Genomic DNA, 22,881 nt, shown 5'->3' on the forward strand with positions numbered 1-22,881 from the left:
ACTAACCTAAAGTAAGTAACTACATAATAAAGCCCGACTTTCCTCTATTTCTCCGGACAACTGCCTACCTTCGCCGAAAATTAGGTACCTGTGGCTGACCATAACGGTGGTCCGGCCATGCGCCGCGGCGTCCAGCGCGCGCTGGACCTTGGCCTCGCTGTGCGAGTCCAGCGCCGACGTGGCCTCGTCCAGTAGCAGGATCTTAGGCCTCCGCACTAGCGCCCTGGCTATGGCTATCCTTTGCTTCTGGCCTCCGGATAGCTGGGCGCCTCTTTCGCCGATTAGTGTGTTGTAGCCCTGTTAATAGGAAATTGTTAAACAGTCAAAAGGAATAAATGATCAAGATAGGAATAGTAACTTAAAAATGATATATGTACCTATAGATATCATAACTCGGTAATATGACGCTGTGGATAAAGATAGGTAAAACCGAGAATTTCTCAACGATTAATGCTCACCAATTAGGTACCTCCTTTTATTAATGGAGAGGCACTAATATTAATTTGAAACCTATAGAAACTCTTATAATTGGAGCGAAGGAATGCATGCGTAGTAAGAGTAGTGAGACTTACGTCCGGCAGTTTCTTGATAAAAGCATGGCAGTATGCTTGTTTTGCAGCGACGTATATTTCCTGGTCCGTACACGAGGGGTTACTCATCCTGGAAATGAATTTGACGGTAAAAAAGAAGGAAATCGCCTTATGCCCGCTACAGTCTGGTTCTTGTGGACAGTTTGCTGGCGCTGTCAATTTTCATCTGATAATGCCAATTAACCCGTACATTAAACCAGCAAGTAAACATTGACGCTAGGTGCTGTCGTTAAATACTGACCCAAAATGTACTCGTACAGGAAATTTTGAACACACTTTTAACAACTGATTTGTATCCGAGGATCTACCGGGAATTAAACGCTTTTGCTTATTCGAGCGATAGAAAGGCGGATAAAGAAATTTCAATTTTGTTTTTTTCGCAATAGGCCTCTGCTGTCCTACATCTCGGTCTTCGGCCTCGCACGTTCCACTAAGTTCAAGACGTTAATAATATGGCAAACCAATATTTGTCCCTCTTTCAGTTACAAAATTCTGGAATATCTAACCTTATATTCTCCATAATAGTACCCGCAAACAGCACCGGCTCCTGTCCCACCACAGCGATATGGTCCCTCAGGTGCCTCACGTTGATATTCCTGAGGTCATGTCCCGAAGCCGTGACGGACCCTGCGTCGGGGTCGTACATCCGCTGGAGAAGCTGCAGGACCGTGGATTTGCCGCAGCCGCTGGACCCGACGAGCGCTACGGTCTCGTTCGGGTTGATCTTTAGGTTGATCCCGTTGAGGACCTGGTACAGGGGGTTTTTGAGGTTATTTGTGGTGGGAATAACTATATACATACAGGGCAGTCTTAAACTATGCTGGGGCACCTGGGCACATATGAATTTGGGGCCCTTTTTGGAAAGTAAAGCAAGCTAATTAAACTAACATCTACTATGATCTTCTACTTATTATGGGTAATCAAATATAGGTACTGTTACTGTCTGTCCTTCGGGGCCCCCTGAAGGCCCCCCTGGGCACGGGCCCCGTGTGCCCTTATGGTAAAGACGGTACTGTACTTATACATAGATAAAAGGAAAGATAATTTAGACTAGAGGAAATCAAATCATTAAGGTTACTGCTATATTATTCATTTGTGTACAAACAGCAACACTCCTAACTGTACGTCGATGGACCTTATTACAAAAGGCATAAAGTCCACCGGTGTACAGTTAACAGTGTGGGCGATGGTACATCAGTCAATCAGCTATCAAAAAATATTTTAAATATATAAAGCTACAACAATAGGTTAACTTAATAACTTACACTGACGTCAGATCTTGCGGGGTACCTAAAATATACATCTTTCAGTTCCAAGTCCCCACCCAGCTCAGGTTTATCGCCTTCAGTAGAGAGACTGTCTATGACCGGCTTTCTGTCCAGGACTTCGAAAATGGAGCCGGCAGAGGAACGGGCGGTCGAGATGGCTTCCAGGTGGGGCGAGGTCAGACCCACGTTCTGAGCGCCTTGGAGAATACTGAAGAATATCTAGAAGCAAAAAAGAAAGCTACAAAACTAAAGTACCTAAATTAATTTTACCACACTAATGGTAAAGGCTCTCTTGAGTCTTGACACTCCAAAAACTGATAAAGTTGCATTTAATACATATTACGCAATATAAATTTTGATTTGTTTCTCCATTTTAACTGGTGGACGTTACTTTTAAGTGATGATTTTGAATGATAATTATTTAATAGCGTTCATTTGGGTTTGATTTGTAATGTTTTACAGTTAGTATTTTCCTCGCGCTTTGATGAAAAAATGTGTGTTTCGAAAAACTGTGTGGAAACGATCTACTTACTATCATCAACACGGCAGGCGTGTACGTCGGCGTCGGTTCTAGCCTGCTCGCTAATATCAGCCACACGCCATACCAGAACGAGAGGGCGTAGGTGGCGTATATGATCAGCCACATGACCCCGCTGCCGATGCCAGACCACATGCCTTTCCTCATTCCCGTTTTTTTGGCTGGTTCGAGGAGAACCTCATATCTGGAAAATGTATCTTTCTTGGATTAAATTATTAAAACCAAAGAGTCTGATGTCACGTGGCCGGAGGTCAAAGGATCTTGAGGGAGTTAAGAGTCCGAACAACGTGTGCTTCTTATGGCGTCATCAAATCACATCACATCACAAATTACAGCGCCACATATGGACTGTCTCTGGAACTACGTACCCTTATTGGTTGCGTAACATATCGATTATCGATAACCTATCTCGATAAGAAAAAAATTTAATCCATACTTTGACCCTGGCTTACTCGCAAATGGCGCTCCAGGGCGCCCCATATAGTGACACTCAGTTTTTTTATCATTCCGAGTGACACGACGAGACATATTTCCGGCGAATTTTGTTTGAGTCTGTGTGTCTATACTATTTGATGTCAATGATGGGTGGATGGATGAAAGTTAACAACATGCCTTTTTATTTCCTTGGCTTCGCCCCCGAAAGCGACGACGGTCCGAATGGCCGAAAGCACCTCTTCGGCAATAACACCAGCCACACTGTAGGCTTTCAACTCTTGCGTCGTCAGGGACGATTGGACCTGCGGAAGTACATAGAAATGTTATAGCAAAAGATAGTTTGTCCTATTGTTTTATACCACCATAGTAAGTTCGTTGAGAAAGAGACTCAACTGGACTCGGCTGGAAAGAGCTGGAAGATACCGCTCAAGATCGTGACAAATGGAGGATTCTTCTGCGAGCCCTATGTCCCTAATGAGGGATAACAGTAATGCATCATCATCATCATCGTCATCATCATAGTAAGTTCGTGGCCGTTGAAATTAGAATTTTAAAACATTTGCCCTTGTTTAACCCTTCGTATGGCAGACGCCATTTTGCACATATCTGTGCCGTATACCGTGTTCTCCCGCTGCTGCCAGGAAGGAATATCGGCTCGTCTGCCAGTGTCCCACTGCGGGACATTTTTAGGTGCTCTTTCTTAATAGAAAATTGAGTGCCAAAAATTGATTCTTCTCTGCTCTAACATATAACAATGCGAGATCGTTAGACAAGGATAGGCTGTTGGTCAGTATCGTCAACAAACTTTTTGGCTTATAGAAATTTCATAATTCCGTGTTTAATTGGGGGATGGTGTGTCGACCCGCCCAACCCCTGCCAGACGTGGCAAAATGTGCAAAATGGAGGCTGGCAGACGTGGCCATTTTATTTCCATCCCGCTGCGGGAATTCGGCACACGCATTCATTCATTCTTTTATTTTTTGCCATTTTTATATATTGTGACCTTTTTTGCCACTTGTGTTATTTCTAGTCAGGTTCGCGAGGCCTTTTCATCCTTATAGGAGAAAAAAAGTGTCCTAAAATTTCCATACACTTTTCTAACTTTCCTTTTTGTTACCGCCATACGAAGTATAATATGGGGTAATGGTAAACAATGGGTACAATAGGAAAAAAACTCTGGGACATTTTTTTATCCCATTAGGATCAAAAGAGCTCGTGATTCTGAGTAGAAATAACACAAAAGCGGCAAAAAAGGTCACAATATATAGAAATGGCAAAAAATAAAAGAAACGCTCATAACACTATAGTCTTTAAGAATTTACAGTGAGGTTTACGATCAGTTACCAACCTTGGCGACCACCGCCGTTGTGACAATGATGATGGGTGTGCAGGACAGCACCACGAGGGTCAGCTCCCACCTGTAGAACAGCGAGATGATGATGGCGGTGACGAACGACATCACCAGGTACACCTCAGTTACCAACCTTGGCGACCACCGCCGTGGTGACAATGATGATGGGTGTGCAGGACAGCACCATGAGGGTCAGCTCCCAGCCGTAGAACAGCGAGATGATGATGGCGGTGACGAACGACATCACCAGGTACACCTCAGTTACCAACTTTGGCGACCACCGCCGTGGTGACAATGATGATGGGTGTGCAGGACAGCACCACGAGGGTCAGCTCCCACCCGTAGAACAGCGAGATGATGATGGCGGTGACGAAAGACATCACCAGGTACACCTCAGTTACCAACCTTGGCGACCACCGCCGTGGTGACAATGATGATGGGTGTGCAGGACAGCACCACGAGGGTCAGTTCCCACCCGTAGAACAGCGAGATGATGATGGCGGTGACAAAAGACATCACCAGGTACACCAGCATGGGAATCTTCTCGCCGATGCCGTCGCGGTATTTCTCTACATCGCTAAATAATTTACGAATAGGTAAGTCAATATCAGTGGTCAGAAGCAGTGGTGGCCGAGTGGATATGAAGCCCGACTTCCAATCCGGAGGTCACGGGTTCAAATGCTGGCTCGTAGTGCTCGTACCAATGAGTTTTTCGGAACTTATGTACGAAACATCGTTTGATAATTACCACTAGCTTTTCGGTGAAGGAAAACATCGTGAGGAAACCTGCATACATCTGCGAAGAAATTCAAAGGTGTATGTGAAGTCCCCAATCCGCATTGGGCTAGCGTGGGGATTATAGCCCAAGCCCTCTCGTGCATGAGAGAAGGCCTGATGGTACATTTTAGGGTAGTATTTATATATTTCTTAAGGTATCGCAGGGACCCTGAATAGGGTGTAGCAAATACCCAATAATAATAATATAATTTAATTAAGTTACTTTAACTTTACATAATATACCTCTACTGGCTTGCACACTTACGACTTTACTTTGACAGGTTAGGCATCGAAGGCACAGACCTATCCGGCATTCATATTTAAAACGGCAAATAATTAATCAAATTAAATATATTTAGACATAAACAAAAATACTAAATTATAAACCTAGGGCTTAGTATTTTAAAAGTAAAACTATTTATACCTAGTTAATTCGTATGAATTAGTAACATTATTAAAAAAAAGTATAACTATTCTGATCGAAAGGTCCTTTTTGCACAATGCACATGAAGCATAAGGACCCTTCTTTGTTGGAAAGCCACATTTTTTACTGAAATAATTTGATTATGTGATGATTAAAACAAAATATACCTACAGTGAGATATGATCCGCAAAGTCTAATATTTATATTTAACATTTATATAGGTAACTTACTCTGATACTTTGGTTGCAAAGTTCATGGTCGTATTCAAGTCATACCAAGATATATCTTGGCGAAGTACAGCCCGTAGGAATTTCTCCTTCACTCTGACAATCTGGAAACACAGGTAACTAAGATACATACAGCCACAGTGTCCATTATGAGACAAGAATCAGCGCACAAAGAAAATATACGTAGGTATACATTAAGTCTTGTTTAATGGCTGCTCTACACGATGGCCCACCGCTGGACCAGCGGGTTGGCCATGCGATGGTTGAGAGCACGCACTATGGAATGGGCCACGTGTAATAGATGCCTACGCACCATCGCTGTCGCACTACCTTTTGGCTCCTCTACTCGATGAGCCAGCGCCCGCCACTCCAAGGGACGCATTTATACGTTAGAGGGAGCAAGTGATATTGCTATCTCATTCTACCGCATGGCTGCGTCCCTTGGAGTGGCCGGCGCTGGCCCATCGTGTAGAAGAGCCATTAAATAAATAAATAAATAAATAAATATTATAGGGACATTCTTACACAAATTGACTAAGCCCCACGGTAAGCTCAAGAAGGCTTGTGTTGTGGGTACTCAGACAACGATATATATAATATTGTATAAATAAGTACTTAAATACATAGAAAACAACCATGACTCAGGAACAAATATCTGTATCATCATACAAATAAATGCCCTTACCGGGATTCGAACCCGGGACCATCGGCTTCATAGGCAGGGTCACTACCCACTAGGCCAGACCGGTCGTCAAAGAGCCATTTGATGTGCGAAACTGCGAACGAAAAACCGACATTGCGGCCATCCCATCGCCATCCCGCCGCGCCATAAGCCATCAGACACCACTACCCTCTCTACATGCTGGCCCATCTTAGTGGGTCAGTATGATGGCCCATCGTGTAGAGGAGACATTATGGCTTCACCAAACAAGGTACTGACAAAAACATTGTGACACACTTTTATTGCTGACTGTACTTCTCGAGAGCTTCCTAATGAGCCTAAACTCGATGTGTTTTTGTTTTACGTCGAGGAGTTCCTCTGGTTATCATCCTACTACGTCATCAGATAGCTCTAGTTAGCATGTTATTGCATTGTCATCGGAATTACGGTAGTATATATCTACTCCAAATTTCAACTGAATCAGACACCGGGAAGTGGTTCAAATTAAAGTTACAAAATTTGAAGCACAGGTATATATATTGTATGTACAACGTATTACACCAGCCACTGAAAGTGGGGTGGGTACACGTTGTATAATAGGTCATACTGAGCGACTTTTACTACGGGACCAACCCCGAAATAGCGATAAAAAAATTGACTCCGAAATTTATATCAACATCAGCCAGCCATAATGTATGGGAGAGTCTATTTTTTATCGTGATTTCGGGGTTGGACCCATAGTAAAAGTTGCTCGTGACCTATACAACATGTACCCACCCCACTTTCAGTGGCTGGTGTTACTATAAATACACGCAGAAGTGTGTAGAAAGACGCGAAAAGATCTTTCGCCTCGCCAAGGACAAACTAAAATATGCGGAGCTGACTGCTAACCTTCACTAGTTGGAGTCTTTGGAGAGGCACCTGAAGGAGAAGAAGAAGCGTAAAAAGAGCTGACCTGTTTCAGCGCCACGTAATTAAAAAGATCGACGCTTATAGCCGCCACGACGAACTGTAGTAACGCGAACGTAGCGCACCCGATGCCGAACGCCTGAGAGTCCTCGATCAGCGCCTTGCGGTTCTCTTCAGGACTCGCATTCGTGCTGTTGATCAACAACTTTGCTATTATATTTTATCAGGCGCTTAGAATAAATAAAATTTAAGACCTGCAGCGGTATCATGGCACAGAATAAATAATAGTACTACCGTACAGAAAGGAAACTTCCTACAAAACCGAAGTTTGACAGCGGTTCAGGGTCGAATCATGCTTTCCTTTTCTAATATATGGCACTATCCCTTTCGGCTATTTAGGGTTGTCAAAATTCAAGTGATTATCTTATCTGTGGTCGTGCACGCAAAAGGAAGTCAAGTGGTGCCAACCCTAATAATTGCTCGGAGCAATGCTGAGCCGAGCGGAGCCGAGTTTGGCCGAAGTCAGGAGTTTCGTACCCCTGATCATGGTCGCATTTCTATCACCTGTCATGTCATGCGTCACTTTCGCACTTACATATTTGTTAGAACGTGACAGGCATAGTGACAAATGATAAAGAGCCGACCATATTAGCCCTACTGGATGGACAGTAAGGAAAAATTAAAGGTGGAATGACTGGTAATGATAATGATTTTTGGGTATACAGAAAAACGATGACGCCGATCGGCACCCACAAGCCGCACTGTGGAAGGTCTCCATACTCGCGGTTGGACAGAAGAAACTTCAGTTTTTTCGATGATAACTCTTTATGGTGATGACAAAACCCTCCCACCCAGTCGTGGACAGATTCCGAAGATCCTTACTAAATTTCTTAGATTTTTGTTAGGACAATAAAAAGTTATTCAAATATCAATAGAAAATTCTCATGTCCAACCACATGTACGTAAGATAGCAATTTTTATTGGTGAATGTATTGTATTGTATGGCGTCGTTCCACAGTGACCCGTTCAGGTAAACAACTTACAGGATTCGTCCACCGCCGAAGAGCGCAATAGACCACGTGGCGGTCGACGTGCCGGTCATGACGGTCCGGTCGATGAGCAGCGACGTGAACTCGCCGTACACTATGACGCCAACCGGCACGGACAAGCCGTTCAGGGTCGCCATGATGATGCCTATGAAGAGGAGGAATAGCTCCCATGGTTTCGCGAATCTGAACTTTAAAAAGAAAAGCATATTGTCGAATTTAAACTGTCGTGAGTCAAACCAAAGAGGATTTAGTATAAGCGTATTGTCAAAGTAAATTGACTGCCGTCTTTCGACACATGGTTAAAACTTTTAGAACGCCATTTGACTTTGATCCTTATTATTTCATTGATATGTCTTAAATTTGTCAAATATCAAAAATTGTCGCCATCTATTTGAGCATAGGCCAAAGGTATGGCGCCATCGCTCGAAAAGATGGTCTTTGGTCAAACTAAGCGCATTGTGCGGCACAAGCATATTCAGTACAAAAATGCTTAAACGTTATTATTAAACGTATTTTTTTAATCTCTCGGCGACAGTACGCGGCGCGCTGCTAGCCTGACCATGCACTGTTAGCGCTTGAAAATGGAGATCTAGACTCTCTGGAACATGTCGCGCAAGTAACAAAAAAAAATACATGAGTTAAATCGTAAAATTTTCTTAATGATCTAAGCATAGGTATTGGTTTGTCCCGACGTTTCGAAAGTGACATTAATGCTCTTGGTCGCAGGTGGACTGGCAAGCAATGTTAACAACAATATAACAAAAGTAAGTAAGTAGGTCATTTTAAGAATGCTGTGCGAATGGCAATTGTACCACTAAAGGGGCCCACAGATTACCAGTTCCCTGTTACCTTTTGCGATTAACTGACAGGCTGATATCGTCCGGCGAACTGGTAATCTGTGGGCCCCTTAAAGCCACATGTGGATTTCAAGACGCGTCCTATTAGCGATGTGATTTTTTTTTCGCATAATCGCGTGACCTATCAATCGTTTGGGCAAACATCTCCGACGCACTACAGTACACCATCTAGGTAGTCCCAGCAGTAAGTACCTATTCTAAATCCTCTTATTATTGCAATCTTTTGAATAAATACTTACTAATTGCGAAAAAGATGTTGCTTCACCGTATTCCGGTTCTTCTTCTCTGAAAACAATAAAAATAGTTACAATTACACCAGAAGACTGGACTATATATGACCCAGAGAGAGACCGGAAACTTTTGGAAGCTTTCGAAATATGGTGTTGCAAGCGTATGGAAGGTATAAAATGGACGGAGAAGATAACGAACGAAGAGGTATTACGTAGACGGAAAGAAAAGAGGATGATACTGAACACCATCAACAACAGACGGGGAAAAATTATTGGACATTTGATACGGTACGACAACTCCTTTAAAACCATCATAGAAGGCAAGATAAAAGAAAAGAGAGACAGGAGCAGACCAAGGCGTAGCTATGTAGACCAAATAAAAGAAAAAGCTGGTGTCGTATCAAGAGGTCAGGGATATGGCATACGAGAGGGAGAAATGGACCGACAAGAGGATGCCTCTTAAATTGAAGAAGAAGACAGGATGACACCAAACAAAAAACAGTAAAATGAAGAGTGAGACTGGTGTATTCTCTGTTTTCTGTAGTATTTTCCTTGATAGAGGTTTATACTCGTATAATATTGTATTGTATTGTGATTATAACGAGTGCTCAATGTGAAATAAATGCGCGAAACGTGTGCGAACGATGCTATTAAGCTTAGAATAAACCCTCTCCCTCCTCTTCCTCTGTTACTCACTGTAGCTTTTCAGTCAAGTAAGCGTTCTGCTGGGCGAGAGCACTGATAGTAAGCGAGTTCTGTCGCCAGCCGCTGCCGAGTGCGGGCCCCTGCGCGCTCGTCCGCCGCTGGCCCGAGTATCGTCTGATGCTCCTTAAAGAATCATCGCGTTTCATTCTCGGGTCAACCGCTCTGTAACAATACGCAATTTTAGTCACTGTCATTAGCCGGGTCCACACAGAGCGAGCATACGCGCGAGTAGGGTTACCAGATACAAATTCGGGATCATTTAATTTGGTTGGGGTTTATATAATAAAGGAAAATTTTTAACATCTGGTAACCCTACAAGGAAATTGCGCACAAAACAGCCACGTGCCTCGGCCGAGGCGGCGCGCGCGAGGCGTCTATTTACACTGGCCATTTTGTACGCGAGGAAATTGCCTCGCGCGCGTGTGCTCGCTCTGTGTGGACCCGGCTATTGAGCGGACATTTCCATGGCTGATTTTTATTTTGCTGTCGATTTTATTTTCGATAGAATTTGGTGTTCGAGTTCCTTATTCTATGTATGAAAGTCGGTGACCCAAGGTAGCCCTATTTTCTTTCTGCATGATACAGAGTGGCCAAAAAATAAGCGCATTCCCGTTGCCAGGGAGGTTTTGGGATTACACTGAGCAACCTTTACTATGGGACCAACGCCGAAATCACCAAAAAAAAAAATTTCCTTCCCATAGAAAATGGACCAGCCAATAGGTATGTATGAAAAGCCAAATTTTTTTCTACGATTTCGGGGTTGGTCCCATAGTAAAACTTGCTCAGTATAATCCCAAAACCTCCCTGGCAACGGGAACGCACTTATTTGTTGGCCACCCTGTATAAGTGTATAGTAGGTACCTAATATATTATGTAAAGTACATACGATATGATGGTCTTTCCAACAAAAAATATTCTATGCTGGTTTCCTACACCTTGTCCTTAACGTGTTTATAATATGGGTATTGTAGCCTGACCCAAAAATATAAATAAATAAAGGCGTAGGTACCTTAACGGGTTTTCCTAGGATACCTAGTAAATATGATAAATCCTTTTCAATGCATTTGCTATTCTGCTGTATCTCATAACTAATAATGCAAACATTCAAGATTAAATTACCACCAATACTGAGCATGTTTTAGTTTTGATATTGATGCGGCATGACAACAATATTGATGACAGATTATTTGACAGCTGCTGAAAGGTATTTACTTAGAGAGTTGGTATATAGGTAGTAAAGAGTTACTGTTGTAGAAGAGAAGTAGAGCATAGATTAGATATAATATATGTTATAGAGTCAGACCCGTAGTCTGCAGCGGATTTGATAGCCCACGCAGTGCAAGTGTTATATTAAACGTCAAACTTCTATGAAATTATGACGTATAAATGACACTTGCACTGCGTGGACTATCAAATCCGCTGCAGACTTTTTTTGGTCCGACTCTAAGTAGAGTCTGTGTGAAAAGAAAAGAGTCGTGGAATATATGCTCAATATATGGGAACCAATATATTATTTGGCCTTCGCCATTTTGTGACGATGATGATGATGCTAACACGGATGTGCAGTCAGCAAAACTGTTAGCTTACTGTCACTTTTTTTGCTAATCAAAATTGACCCTTATCAGCGTTATCACCGAACAGGGTAGTTGAAGCTGATCGTAGAATTTTAAAGCCTGACCAGTAATATATGATCATTGATCACGAGCCATGTTGCGGAATTTCATTGGAACAAAATTTTTCATACTATACCGAACTGTCACCCTATACATGAGAATAACAACGCCCTCTTGACTTCGAGCAACACGGAAGGGAGGCGGCATTCGCACTATTTCCCCTCTGCCGAGGTACAAGATTAGCGCGTCAATCTAATCTAGCGCGGGTAATAAAACTAGTTGCACTTGGATTTTTCACTAGACCGAGTCCAGACGCGCGCGTGAACACTGCTGCACGAAAATGCCTGTTTGCTCGGTTTTTTGTTATAAAAAGAGGTCGGGGACATCAAATTTACAAAAAGAAAGTGTTACATTTCACATGTATTTTTTTTTACATATCATACGTTTAATTACATTCAAACACAATTATTATATTTTAGTCTCATGTAATTGTTGGATTTATCGATTTTGCTCGCTCAGTACAAATTGCGGATCGGTCGAGCGACAAATCCGACTTCTCATCTCTCAGAATACAATAACATACTTCAACGAAAATGTGTTAGTGTGCGTGTTGTGACACTTGTCACTCGTCCGTACACAAAAAGAGATCGAGGTTTGCAAGATTTGTCTTTGACGTGTGTCATTTTCTATGTATTTGTGTCGTCATTACAGATTGGATTTTGTATGTAAGTGTGTGAGAAGTGCGACTGTGTGCACCTTTCCCCCCGCGAAAAATGGCAGAAAGATTTGTACGGTGAGATATCGCTTGGGCCCCTCCCTTCCGATGTGTCGGAAGCCGGTGTTGCTCGAAGCTTCTTGACAATGATCATATATTACTGGTCAGGCTTTAAATACACTGAAAGAGAGGAATCAAACTAGAGGACTGTATCTCATTCGCACTAGTTACCGGCTAGGTCCGTGCTTTCGACTGATGTGATGATGATTAAATAAATTTGTGTTTTGTCATGTAAAGCCCTACAACGTGTATTAAAGGGTTAATATCCGAGTTAATTGCCAGTTCGATGAAACAGCAATTTTATTCAGACATGCCGCCGTTTCTAACCCTCCCTTATATTATGTACCCCAGTCAATCAGGTTACAATATCACAGTACTCTTTAAACCAATGAGTTTTTATATAATATATCGGCTTACGGTCCTGACCCCTAGACCACCCGACCATGGCGGCTCCCGTTCCAAATTCTCGAGTATTTAAGGCTAGGATAGGCACCTTTGACCAAGTCTAAGAAAGGGCGAGCAGTATTAGGTACTATGGTTGCACCTCCTATACGAATCCTTTACGGGATAAGGATGGCAGTATCATATCTCTCGCTAAAATAATTTGATTTGTTCCCTATTTGAGTTGTTGATTGTAAAAAACCAGCCAAGTGCGAGTCAGACTCCGGCACGAAGGGTTCCGTACCATTAGGCAAAAAACGGCAAAAAAATCACATTTATTGTATGGGAGCCCCACTAAATTTTTTACGCTATTTTAGGTGCGAGGGAAATGAAGTTTTCGCGTGTTTTTAATTTTTATTTAATAGATCATTAGGTTTAGCTAAATTCCACCTTTCACCTTTTAAAAATAACCACTTGTAAAAAAATATAATTTTAACGCTTGATGCGGGCTCGGACACCAAATCGGCACGAAACGGTAGAACGACCCTCTTACACTCGTCTGTCGTACAAAATATCCATAAAATCGAATATTTAGTACTCAAGAATATTTTTAGACAAGCGAAATTGAAGACAAAAAAGAAAAATCTTTGAATGCAGTTTTGTTTCTTTTTAAAAATAATATGCCAGTGTCAAATGTGACGTTTCTTCGAACAAAAACGTCACTTTTTACACTGACACATCTAATCCATATCGTTTCTAGATCTATTAACTGACGTATCTTAAAGTTCGAATCGGGCAAGAAGCCTGTTGCGGATACATATTAACTCACATTTATAGACGGGTCTAACGCGAATTTTATTCAATTACCTTGATTTACCTACGTTTCGACACAGGTTTCACTGGTCTGGTCTGGTCTGGTCTGTTGCGGATAATTAATTAGTTACTCACCCCATTGATCGGGCTAAGTGGTGAAGTAATACATCGATTATTAAAGTGCGCCTCATACGTCCGCATTGCGGTCGGGACATTCAACGCGAGAATGCGTAAAACTTCTATGAAATTATGACGTCAAAATAACACTTGCACTGCGTCGGCTATCAAAATCGCTGCAGACTTTTCTTGGTCTAAATCTATACTGTGCACCGACTCGAACAAAACAAAATTAAACGTTACTAGCGACCCGCCCCGGCTTCGCACGGGTTACACAAAACCTACAAATTGTACACCTAAACCGACCCCCATTGTACATTCTGCACCAAGGTCTCGAAGGGGAAGTAAGAACAAATACCGAGTTTAATAATAAACTGACGTATATTTGCCTGGCTCACACAAATCACACTTAATACAAATTTCAATAAATATCTTAAGAAATCCACGGTATACAAGCGTTAGCTAGTTTCCGAAATGAAAGGCGACATCTACCGGGAAATTGAGACAACATCGTAAATAAGGCGTTTTATACATACCGCCCACCAAGGACGACATGTCCTTCATCATAACCGCCCACCATGAAGTGACCAAGGAATCAAAAGTGAACTGAATACAAATCAAAGGTGGGCTCAGTTTTCTTTAACACATTTGCATAAACACAACATAAACTTTTAATCTTCACACCATAACATAAACTCTTAGTAAGTAACAATAATAATGCACCTTAAAATCTACATTATCTAATTGTCTAATAACTTCTTAGAATTGTAACTGCGAAGACACAGTTTTGAACTAAAGTTAACAAACTTAAGGACTCAACTCATATTGTTTTAAACAACACTGATCTAAACAGAAATATTTTGAATAATTCTGCCGAAAAACCACGCTTCATAAAAAACAAAAAAAGATTGAGGCAGATTATTCCCTTTCTTCAAAAGACATCTTCAACTCCAGTTTTTTCTAGGAATAATAATCTGATCTCACGAGAACTAAAAATTTAAAATATCCCCAGTTACTACTAATTCACCTTACATTTACTTATAAGGTTTTGACAACTACGTTGTGATCTAATTTAAACTGAAGATTACTAGAAGAACTGAAGATACGATCATCTGGGATACAAGATTCTATTAGAGAAGACAACCGATCATGGTAAGTAAAATATTTCTAAATATAAACAATACTTGAAATGCATAAAAATAGTTGTACTTCGCTTTATACATAGCATTGCTGTTCTAGCTTGTGATATACATATTTGGATACTATTTTTTTTTTCTTTTATTACAGGCAGCGATAACAACGGCGGTTTCACCGAGTGCTGAAATTCCTTTTTTGATGAATTCTAGGTAAGTACTACATTATTTATTAAGTATACCATCCACTTTTATTTTCAGGAGCAGCTCGTCTGCTGATAACTGCGGAATGTGGTAAGTAGAAAGTTTCTTTTAGCTTGTATGTAGATCCAGTTATGTGCTTTAAAGGCTTTCTTTCTAAATTGTGTGACCTTTTAACTTTTATATCATTTGCATTGTTGCAGGTTTGATCGGCAAGGAGAGGCGATTTCACCATGTTCCTGTTCTTCTTTTCTCTCTGTGACTTGAATTTGGATACAATACGATCCTTGCACTCTCGTATTCCTGCATTCAGCTGTTTGGAGTGAACTAAAGGTTCTTTTTTATCTTGGAGAAATACTTCTTCTCTTCAAGTACCTGCGTGTGTAAGACGGTAACATTCTCCGTTTCCTTTACGTTCACCGAACCTAGTGGGCCCGACAAAATCCACCCGAGCGTGGTGCGCTGAGCTAGTGGAAACCCATTTGGACCTTTCAGTAGTCCATCCATAATTATATGGCAATAAACCGTGCCTCCCAACAGAACATCTACTTCGTTGGGTGAACTATACGTTGGATCGGCCAACTTGATCTGCTTTAACACCGCCCACTCTGGAGCTACTACCTTCTCGCTTGGGAGGTAAGTAGTGATCTTCTTTATAACATACGCCTTCACTGCAATACTGAAGGTGGGATTGGTGAGCGATTGAACTTTCAACTCTACTGCATATTTAGGGACCGCAGAGGTCTGTTCGCCACCTAATCCTGTGATTGAACTTTTAATAGGAAATTTCTTTATCCCTAATGCCTTCACAACAGCTTCAGTAACAAATGAAGCCTGTGAGCATTGATCTATCAACGCGCGTGTCACCTGATCTGCCCTCCTAACGAAAAGTGCAATAACTAGAGTCAAGCTACTTTCGAGAAAAACGCGGTAAAAGATTTTAAATTTGTTTAGTTGATATCTCCAATATTACACATCCTATTGACTTGAAACTTTGACCAAAAAATAGATAATATTTTTGAGTTTATTTGTACGTACCTAATAATTATTTATTTATTTATTTATACTATAAAAAATGAGCAAACGCACTTATGCTTAGGATGGTCCAATACAGACATGATATAATTACAAGCCATAACTGCAATAAGTAGTCTACTTATTGCACTTATCGTTAGTAATTCAAGATATTACGATTATTTTAAGCAATTATAGTATGCTGCTGTACTGTATGCTTGAATCTTAAGTACAATAAGTAGTTTACTTATTGCAGTTTTAATTAGTAAGACGATGTGTTTAATTTTTTTTTCTATTATAGTTGTTGCAAAAGTGTATTTTTAACCGACTTCCAAATCTAAAAGGAGGAGGTTATCAATTCGGTTGTATGTTTTTTTATGTTTTTTATCTTTTTTACTCCATACCTCCGTCATTACAGGACCGATTTTGAAAATTCTTTTTTTAATTGGATGTACAGATTGGTCCCGTGTTTGGCAAAACCCAGTTCTGATGATGGGATCCATGAGGAATTGAGGGAACTCCTCAAATCAAGCATATACATTAAGAAAGGTGACATTTGATGAAGTGGAACTGCTGATGATGATCAGAACAGAACTCTTCAACGACGCATAGTTCACGTGTGGTGATTTGTCCTCTTCGTTATGTTTATTGAGCAAGTTATGTTTTTAAGCCACATTTATGTCAAGCTCGAGTTCTGAACATGGGATCCATGAGGTCGAGGGAACTCCTCAAATCTTAAAGGCATGGCGGTAAAAAAATACGTATAGAGATTTTTGTATTTTCAACAGAAAATCAAGCGTTTACATTAAAAACTGTCGCATTTGATGAAGTGGAACTGCTGATGATGATTAGAACAGAACTCTTCAACGATGCATAGTTTGGCGATTTCGATTTTGTGGGTTAGGTTAGGATAGAACTGCGACCCTTAGAGAAACGAAGTGCTACTAGAAAAGTGGGTAAGGTTAGGTTAGAACTGCGACCCTTACAGAAACGAAATATGCTACGAGAAAAAGGTGACGAAGTGGATTACTATATCAGTTAAATACCAGCCAATAATGTATATATGGCATTTCAAACTATTTTGAGAAGTCGGTTTTTTTCTATTAAAGATTATATTACAATAACACAAGTAATAAAAAAAATAAACATTTATTTTTAGAGTCCTACTTCTGGTAAATAATACTAGTTTTTCATGTCTCACTATTGCAATTATATTTTTTTTTATTAGCCTATTTGAGTGTCCCACTGCTGGGCAAAGGCCTCTCCCCTTAATTTCCACGACTCCCGATTTGGTGCTTCCTCCGGCCAGTTGTTCCGGAAGCTGTCCAGGTCATCTCGCCATTTCCGTTTGGGCTTACCGCGGCCACGTCCCTCTACCGGCATCCACCTGGTGGCTAAGCTAGCCCACCTCTCCGGATGCATGCGGTAGACGTGACCGGCCCAGTCCCATTTGAGCCTAGCGGTTTTTTCGCCTACGTCAGCAATGCGGGTTTTAGAGCGCAGCGTGGTGTTTCTTATGCGATCAGTTACTTTGACAATTATATTATTCGGTAAAAAAATCTAACAAAAAAGGCGACTGATGGATGCTCATGGCACAAAATCGAAACTTATTCCGTACCCTTCGCCCCGCAGTGAACATTTTACTACTCATAAATGCGACAACTTGCCATCATATTGCACCTTTATTGGTAAAACTATACTGTCTGTGCCCCATCGTCCTAAACATAAATGCAATAACTTAGTTGTATTGCCTTGTTATTAAATAAACTGATCATTAAAATTTTGACAATCCTAAACATAAGTGTAACAACTTCACTTATTGCGTTTATGATTAGTTATTGGACTAACATTTGTTATCACAATTTTACTAAGCATAAGAGCGATAACTACAGTTATGTCGTTCTTCATAAGTAAATCACAAGTCATTGCTTCAGATATTGCAGTTTTGATTAATAAAAAACATGTTTACGTTACAGATACCTTAAAACTGTCTAAGAAGAAAATATAGAACTCGTTATGCTCAACGCGAATATGTATATAACTCAACTTGACCCAAAACTCGAGTTATTGCACTTTTCGTTAGGAGGGCAGTGATAATCACCTGTCTGCGACTCAGCCTTTATCAGGGCTGTGGGTAACAACGTTTCTTCTTTAGCAATCTCTGTCGCATGGCAGTTGACTATCGGCTTGATCTCTGTTTGTTTGTTCTCTGGAGTGACGTGTGTGGCTTCCTCCGAAACACCTTCAGCTACCTGACCTACATTCCCTAAATTGGCAGCTAAAGTTGGGACCTCCCTTGAATGAAGCAAGGAATGGTGCTTTCTATGACAAATTCGACAGCTAGTGGTTTTTTGGCAAAATCTAACAGTGTGATTACTCCCTAAACAATTGTAACATATTTTATTTTTTGTTACAAACTCACGTTTCTTAACAAAGTCCTGGTTTGCAAACTTCTTGCAAAAACACAGTTTGTGAGGCTCTCTACAAAATTCGCACGCTAACACAGGTGCGCTAGCAATGTGAAATACATTTTGTTTGCTTGAACTACTCGAATGTTTCTCGTAAGCACTGGTGACCTTATTGAAGTTTCTAGGCTCAATGAACTCTAAAGCTCTGTACCGGCTGGTCAAGAACTCTTTGAACTGATCAAAGGTAGGCAATGCATCTGAAGCCGAGTTAGCTGCTACATTAAGCTCCCATTGCTTACGTGACTCTGGATCTAATTTCAGTGACAACAGATGTATAACTATGGTGTCCCATGTGGAAACATCAATGTCTAAATTAGACAATGCACTCAAACAATCTGTTGACGTGTCTAATAGATCTTTTAGGAAGGCAGGAGATTCAGAAGCTGCGTTCTTTTGACTCAGTAACCGTGTAAGGATGCAATGTGACAGATACTTTTTGTTATTGTATCGTTGTTCTAACAAACTCCAGCATCGATCATAGTTTGAGTCTGATACAGGTATGTTGCGCAGCAATTGCTCTGCTTCTCCTGTCAAATAACTTTTTAGATATTGTAATTTTTGCACGCTATCTAAAGAGTTGTTGTTGTGGATCATTGATACGAATAAATCCCTAAATGTTGTCCACTCTTGATATTTGCCAGAAAAGTTAGGAATTGTTAATTTAGGCAGTTTAACAGAATTTGTCCTAGTGAAAGAATTTTCATCATTGGTGACCTTTGACTGACTTGAATGAAAACTTATAAAGTCAGCCAAACCATCTTTCAATTCACACCTGTAATCTGTGTATTCATCCTCTGTTTTGTCATAAGTCTCCTCAACAGTATAGCTTTTTGCTTTCAAAAGTGCCAAATCATATGTACGCATCAACTCTTTATGACCTTGTCTGAATTCTGACCAAAGCTGCTCTAGGGTGTCTAGCCGACTCTCTATGAAATGCTCCGTTATGCGTGCCTTAGGAGACTTTTTGAAATTAACTCGCGCCTTGAATATACGACTAGACAAGTCATTTTGAAAGTTAAGTAATGAATCCATGATGTTTACAAATGAATAGCTTTAGGCAAAACAGAGTTTGAATTTGAAATTTATAGCACTGTAAAAATACTATGAAATAAACACTTAAAAAAAACATAAAATATTTGAAAATTTTACAAGTGTTTGAACTTTAATACACTTTGAGGAAAATCGGGCGTGGATTCTCCGTTCCAACAGGATTTTCCGAATTATTCTAAGTGTCTACTCTACTAAATTATTCTAAGTTAATATTCCATATAAACTACAGCCAAATATTTTCTATGTCCATGTAAACAATCGAATTCTTCAAAATAAATATCTTCTTGTAAATAAAGTTCAAAATTCCATAGCAAAATAAACTGATATCACAAAATAAACTATCGTTCACAAGGTTGAAAATCTCTTGAAATAAATTTTAAAGTACTCACGATTCACACTTGACACAACTCACTGAACTGATGTGACGTCACACTTCGCTGAACTTCTTTTCCAGTTGCTGGTACTAGATGGCGCCACTTGACCTCTAAACTGCTGCCACTCGTATCCGCTTCCGTGTTTAGCTTCGGCTACTCGTCGCTAGATGGCGCTAGTAATCCCAGGTAGCTGGAAACTTTACCCGTCTAACCACGGGACGAAGTGAGTCCGCACTGGACTGAACTTCCAAAAAGCCGCTCGCTTATCCGATCGAGGGACCATGTACATTCTGCACCAAGGTCTCGAAGGGGAAGTAAGAACAAATACCGAGTTTAATAATAAACTGACGTATATTTGCCTGGCTCACACAAATCACACTTAATACAAATTTCAATAAATATCTTAAGAAATCCACGGTATACAAGCGTTAGCTAGTTTCCGAAATGAAAGGCGACATCTACCGGGAAATTGAGACAACATCGTAAATAAGGCGTTTTATACACCCATTTAATTTCCTTTCGACCTTGTGGCCCATCCACAAGGTCGAAAGGAAATTAAATGTCAATATCAATGTTCCTTTTGGTTTACTCCGAGTTTTTTCTTCCATTTATAAACATACCTTGCCTTAGAACTACAAAAATACAGTAAAAGACAGTATCTGAACGAAAAAAAATAATAATTTTGGACCATAGTTGGGAGCTTAGGAGTCTTAGGACTATACAGTATGTATCTGAACGAAAAGCAGCAACTTTTACTATGGGACCAACCCCGAAAACGCGGAAAAAACATTGGATTTTTCATACATTTTGCTGGTCTGATGTTGAAATTTCCTATGGGCGAATTATATTTTTTTCGCGATTTCGGGGTTGGTCCCATACCATGGTATAATAATATACTCCGCCTGGTACTCCATTCCCGTCTTTTCTAGGTCACCTAACTGACACGGGCTTACGTCATCATGCGACAGCGCTATATGATAATATGCGATAGCGCTATATATAGCGGCCATGTTGTTGTGACGTAGCCCCGTGTCACTCTGGGAATGGAAGACCATGTTTTATTAGACTATGGTCCCATACTTAGTAAAAGTTGCTCAGTATGACCTAAACATTAACGGGTTTGAGTAATTGAAGGGATGTTTACAAAAACAACATAACTGACTACACTGTTTGATATACCTGAAACGATTAACAATGTTCTTAAAAAAGTGTCAACCGCTCTAAGCAGTTATGTTGTTTTTGTAAACATCCCTTCAATTGCTTTTCGTTCAGATACATACTGTAGTTGGGAGGTTTTACGTAGTGATATGTGTTCATAGAAATACATCAATTGCATAATTAATGGTGACATTATCACACTATTTCATTGCAAATGCACAGCAGAGTCGGCTTGGTCTGACTCTTACGCTCGGTTATTGTGCGCAAAGGTTAAAGGTCACTCAGTTCTGTGAATGCAGCGGTATTCCGCACAAAAGGAAGGCTTTCAATAGGAAATGAGAAATTTAAAAAACTGGGGCCGAGATTCACAACAGAAAACGCCAATTGAAACATTTGAAACCTTAAATAATGTATGGAAATGATCACGTGACTTTTCTTCGCATCTGTCATCCCGATACATAATCGCTCCTTGAGAAACACAGTGTCATTAAGCGAAAAACGTGTTTTTTGGGTACAGAGCTTTAAAATTTTCGAAATCTTCAAACGTCTAAAACTGCCGTACTAGAGATAAAAGAAAGAGTTTTTTGCTATATTTTGTTAGATTTTAAACTAATCTTGTGAGTCATTTGAGTAAACTGTGTTTTTTTTGTTTAATTTCTAAGATAATTCAATTAAAAGAAAATTGTAATGTCACTATTCCGTTTAGTTTTGCTTAATGTCACATGACGACTTCGCAATATTGATTCAATTTATGGAACAGTGACACTATATCCAGTTATTTGATATAACTTAACGTTTATTTCAAAGAAAAAGCGCAAATAGAATCATTTTACATGGATGTTAATTAATATTTACTAAAGTAAGCGGCTTTCAGTCTTCAAAAATTAGCAAATAAGACTAGTTTTTCTTTAAAACTAGAGTATTCTTAGCTTGTTTTGTTTGGCTATATTTTTACGATCAAAAATTACCAAAGTAAATAAACAAAGGGGAGGATAATAATTGGGGGATGCGATGTAAGGGGCCCGAATGTCATGTAACGGACCCCAAACCAGCCTCTCCTGCACGTGGTCACCCTGTGGAATACCAAACAAGCCTCTGGCGTTCCACCAACCCGCACTGAACCAGCATGGTGGGCTTATGGCCCAATCTCATTTGACATGTACGACTCCTCGTTACGGCGCTAAGTACCCTGTAAAAGTGGTGCCAAGAATCCTCGGGCGGAAGATACCCACGTCATCATCATCCTGCTAGGCCTTGTTGTCATTTACTTGGGGTCGGCCTTCCCTGTTCTTTTCCTCCATTCTGCACGATTGAGTGCAACGTCGGCGTCTATATTGAGGTCTTTCAGGTTTCGCTGAACCATCGTCAGCCAGGTGGCAGGTGGCCTTCGTCGTTGAAATATCGAGCGCTACCTTAACCATGTAGTCTACAGGACGCCTCTGTACATGACCGTACCACCTCAGACGTTTTTCCGTTAGTTTTTCTGTTATTGGCGCTACTTTGAAACTACCCGGCGGAAGATACCCACACGATTTCTCGTCAAAAAGAAGTGGCAGGACAACATTGTCGGATTATCAAATTACTCCGACAAGGTGGCTGTGTTGACGTTAAGCATATCCCAAATCCCAAAGCTATATACCTACCTTAACCGCAATCAAAGCCTACGCATCAACATCTACACATTCCGATGATAAGATTGAAGAGTATTACGAGATTATGACCCTCTAAATAAATCTACTGATGAAAAGCAGAAAACATGGACC

General features: G+C 40.6%; 1 protein-coding gene across 4 annotated transcripts in view; it reads right to left on the minus strand.

The window, feature by feature from the left end:
- Window positions 1-22,881, minus strand: part of LOC134794877 (multidrug resistance protein homolog 49-like) — a 167,357-nt gene that overhangs the window by 17,262 nt on the left and 127,214 nt on the right. The window contains exons 2-13 of one of the 4 annotated variants that reach the window (XM_063766700.1): window positions 10,013-10,183; window positions 9,326-9,371; window positions 8,224-8,417; window positions 7,227-7,371; window positions 5,614-5,714; window positions 4,588-4,759; window positions 3,009-3,133; window positions 2,391-2,580; window positions 1,856-2,077; window positions 1,097-1,338; window positions 573-660; window positions 89-297 (exon numbers count right to left, since the gene is read on the minus strand). In XM_063766700.1, the coding sequence (XP_063622770.1) occupies window positions 89-297; window positions 573-660; window positions 1,097-1,338; window positions 1,856-2,077; window positions 2,391-2,580; window positions 3,009-3,133; window positions 4,588-4,759; window positions 5,614-5,714; window positions 7,227-7,371; window positions 8,224-8,417; window positions 9,326-9,371; window positions 10,013-10,167 (1,889 nt within the window). In that variant the 5' untranslated portion in view covers window positions 10,168-10,183. The other 3 variants (XM_063766701.1, XM_063766702.1, XM_063766703.1) reach the window with 3 other exon arrangements.

Source organism: Cydia splendana, chromosome 11 (genome assembly GCF_910591565.1).
Source record: "Cydia splendana chromosome 11, ilCydSple1.2, whole genome shotgun sequence".
NCBI classification, from domain to species: Eukaryota; Metazoa; Arthropoda; class Insecta; order Lepidoptera; family Tortricidae; genus Cydia; species Cydia splendana.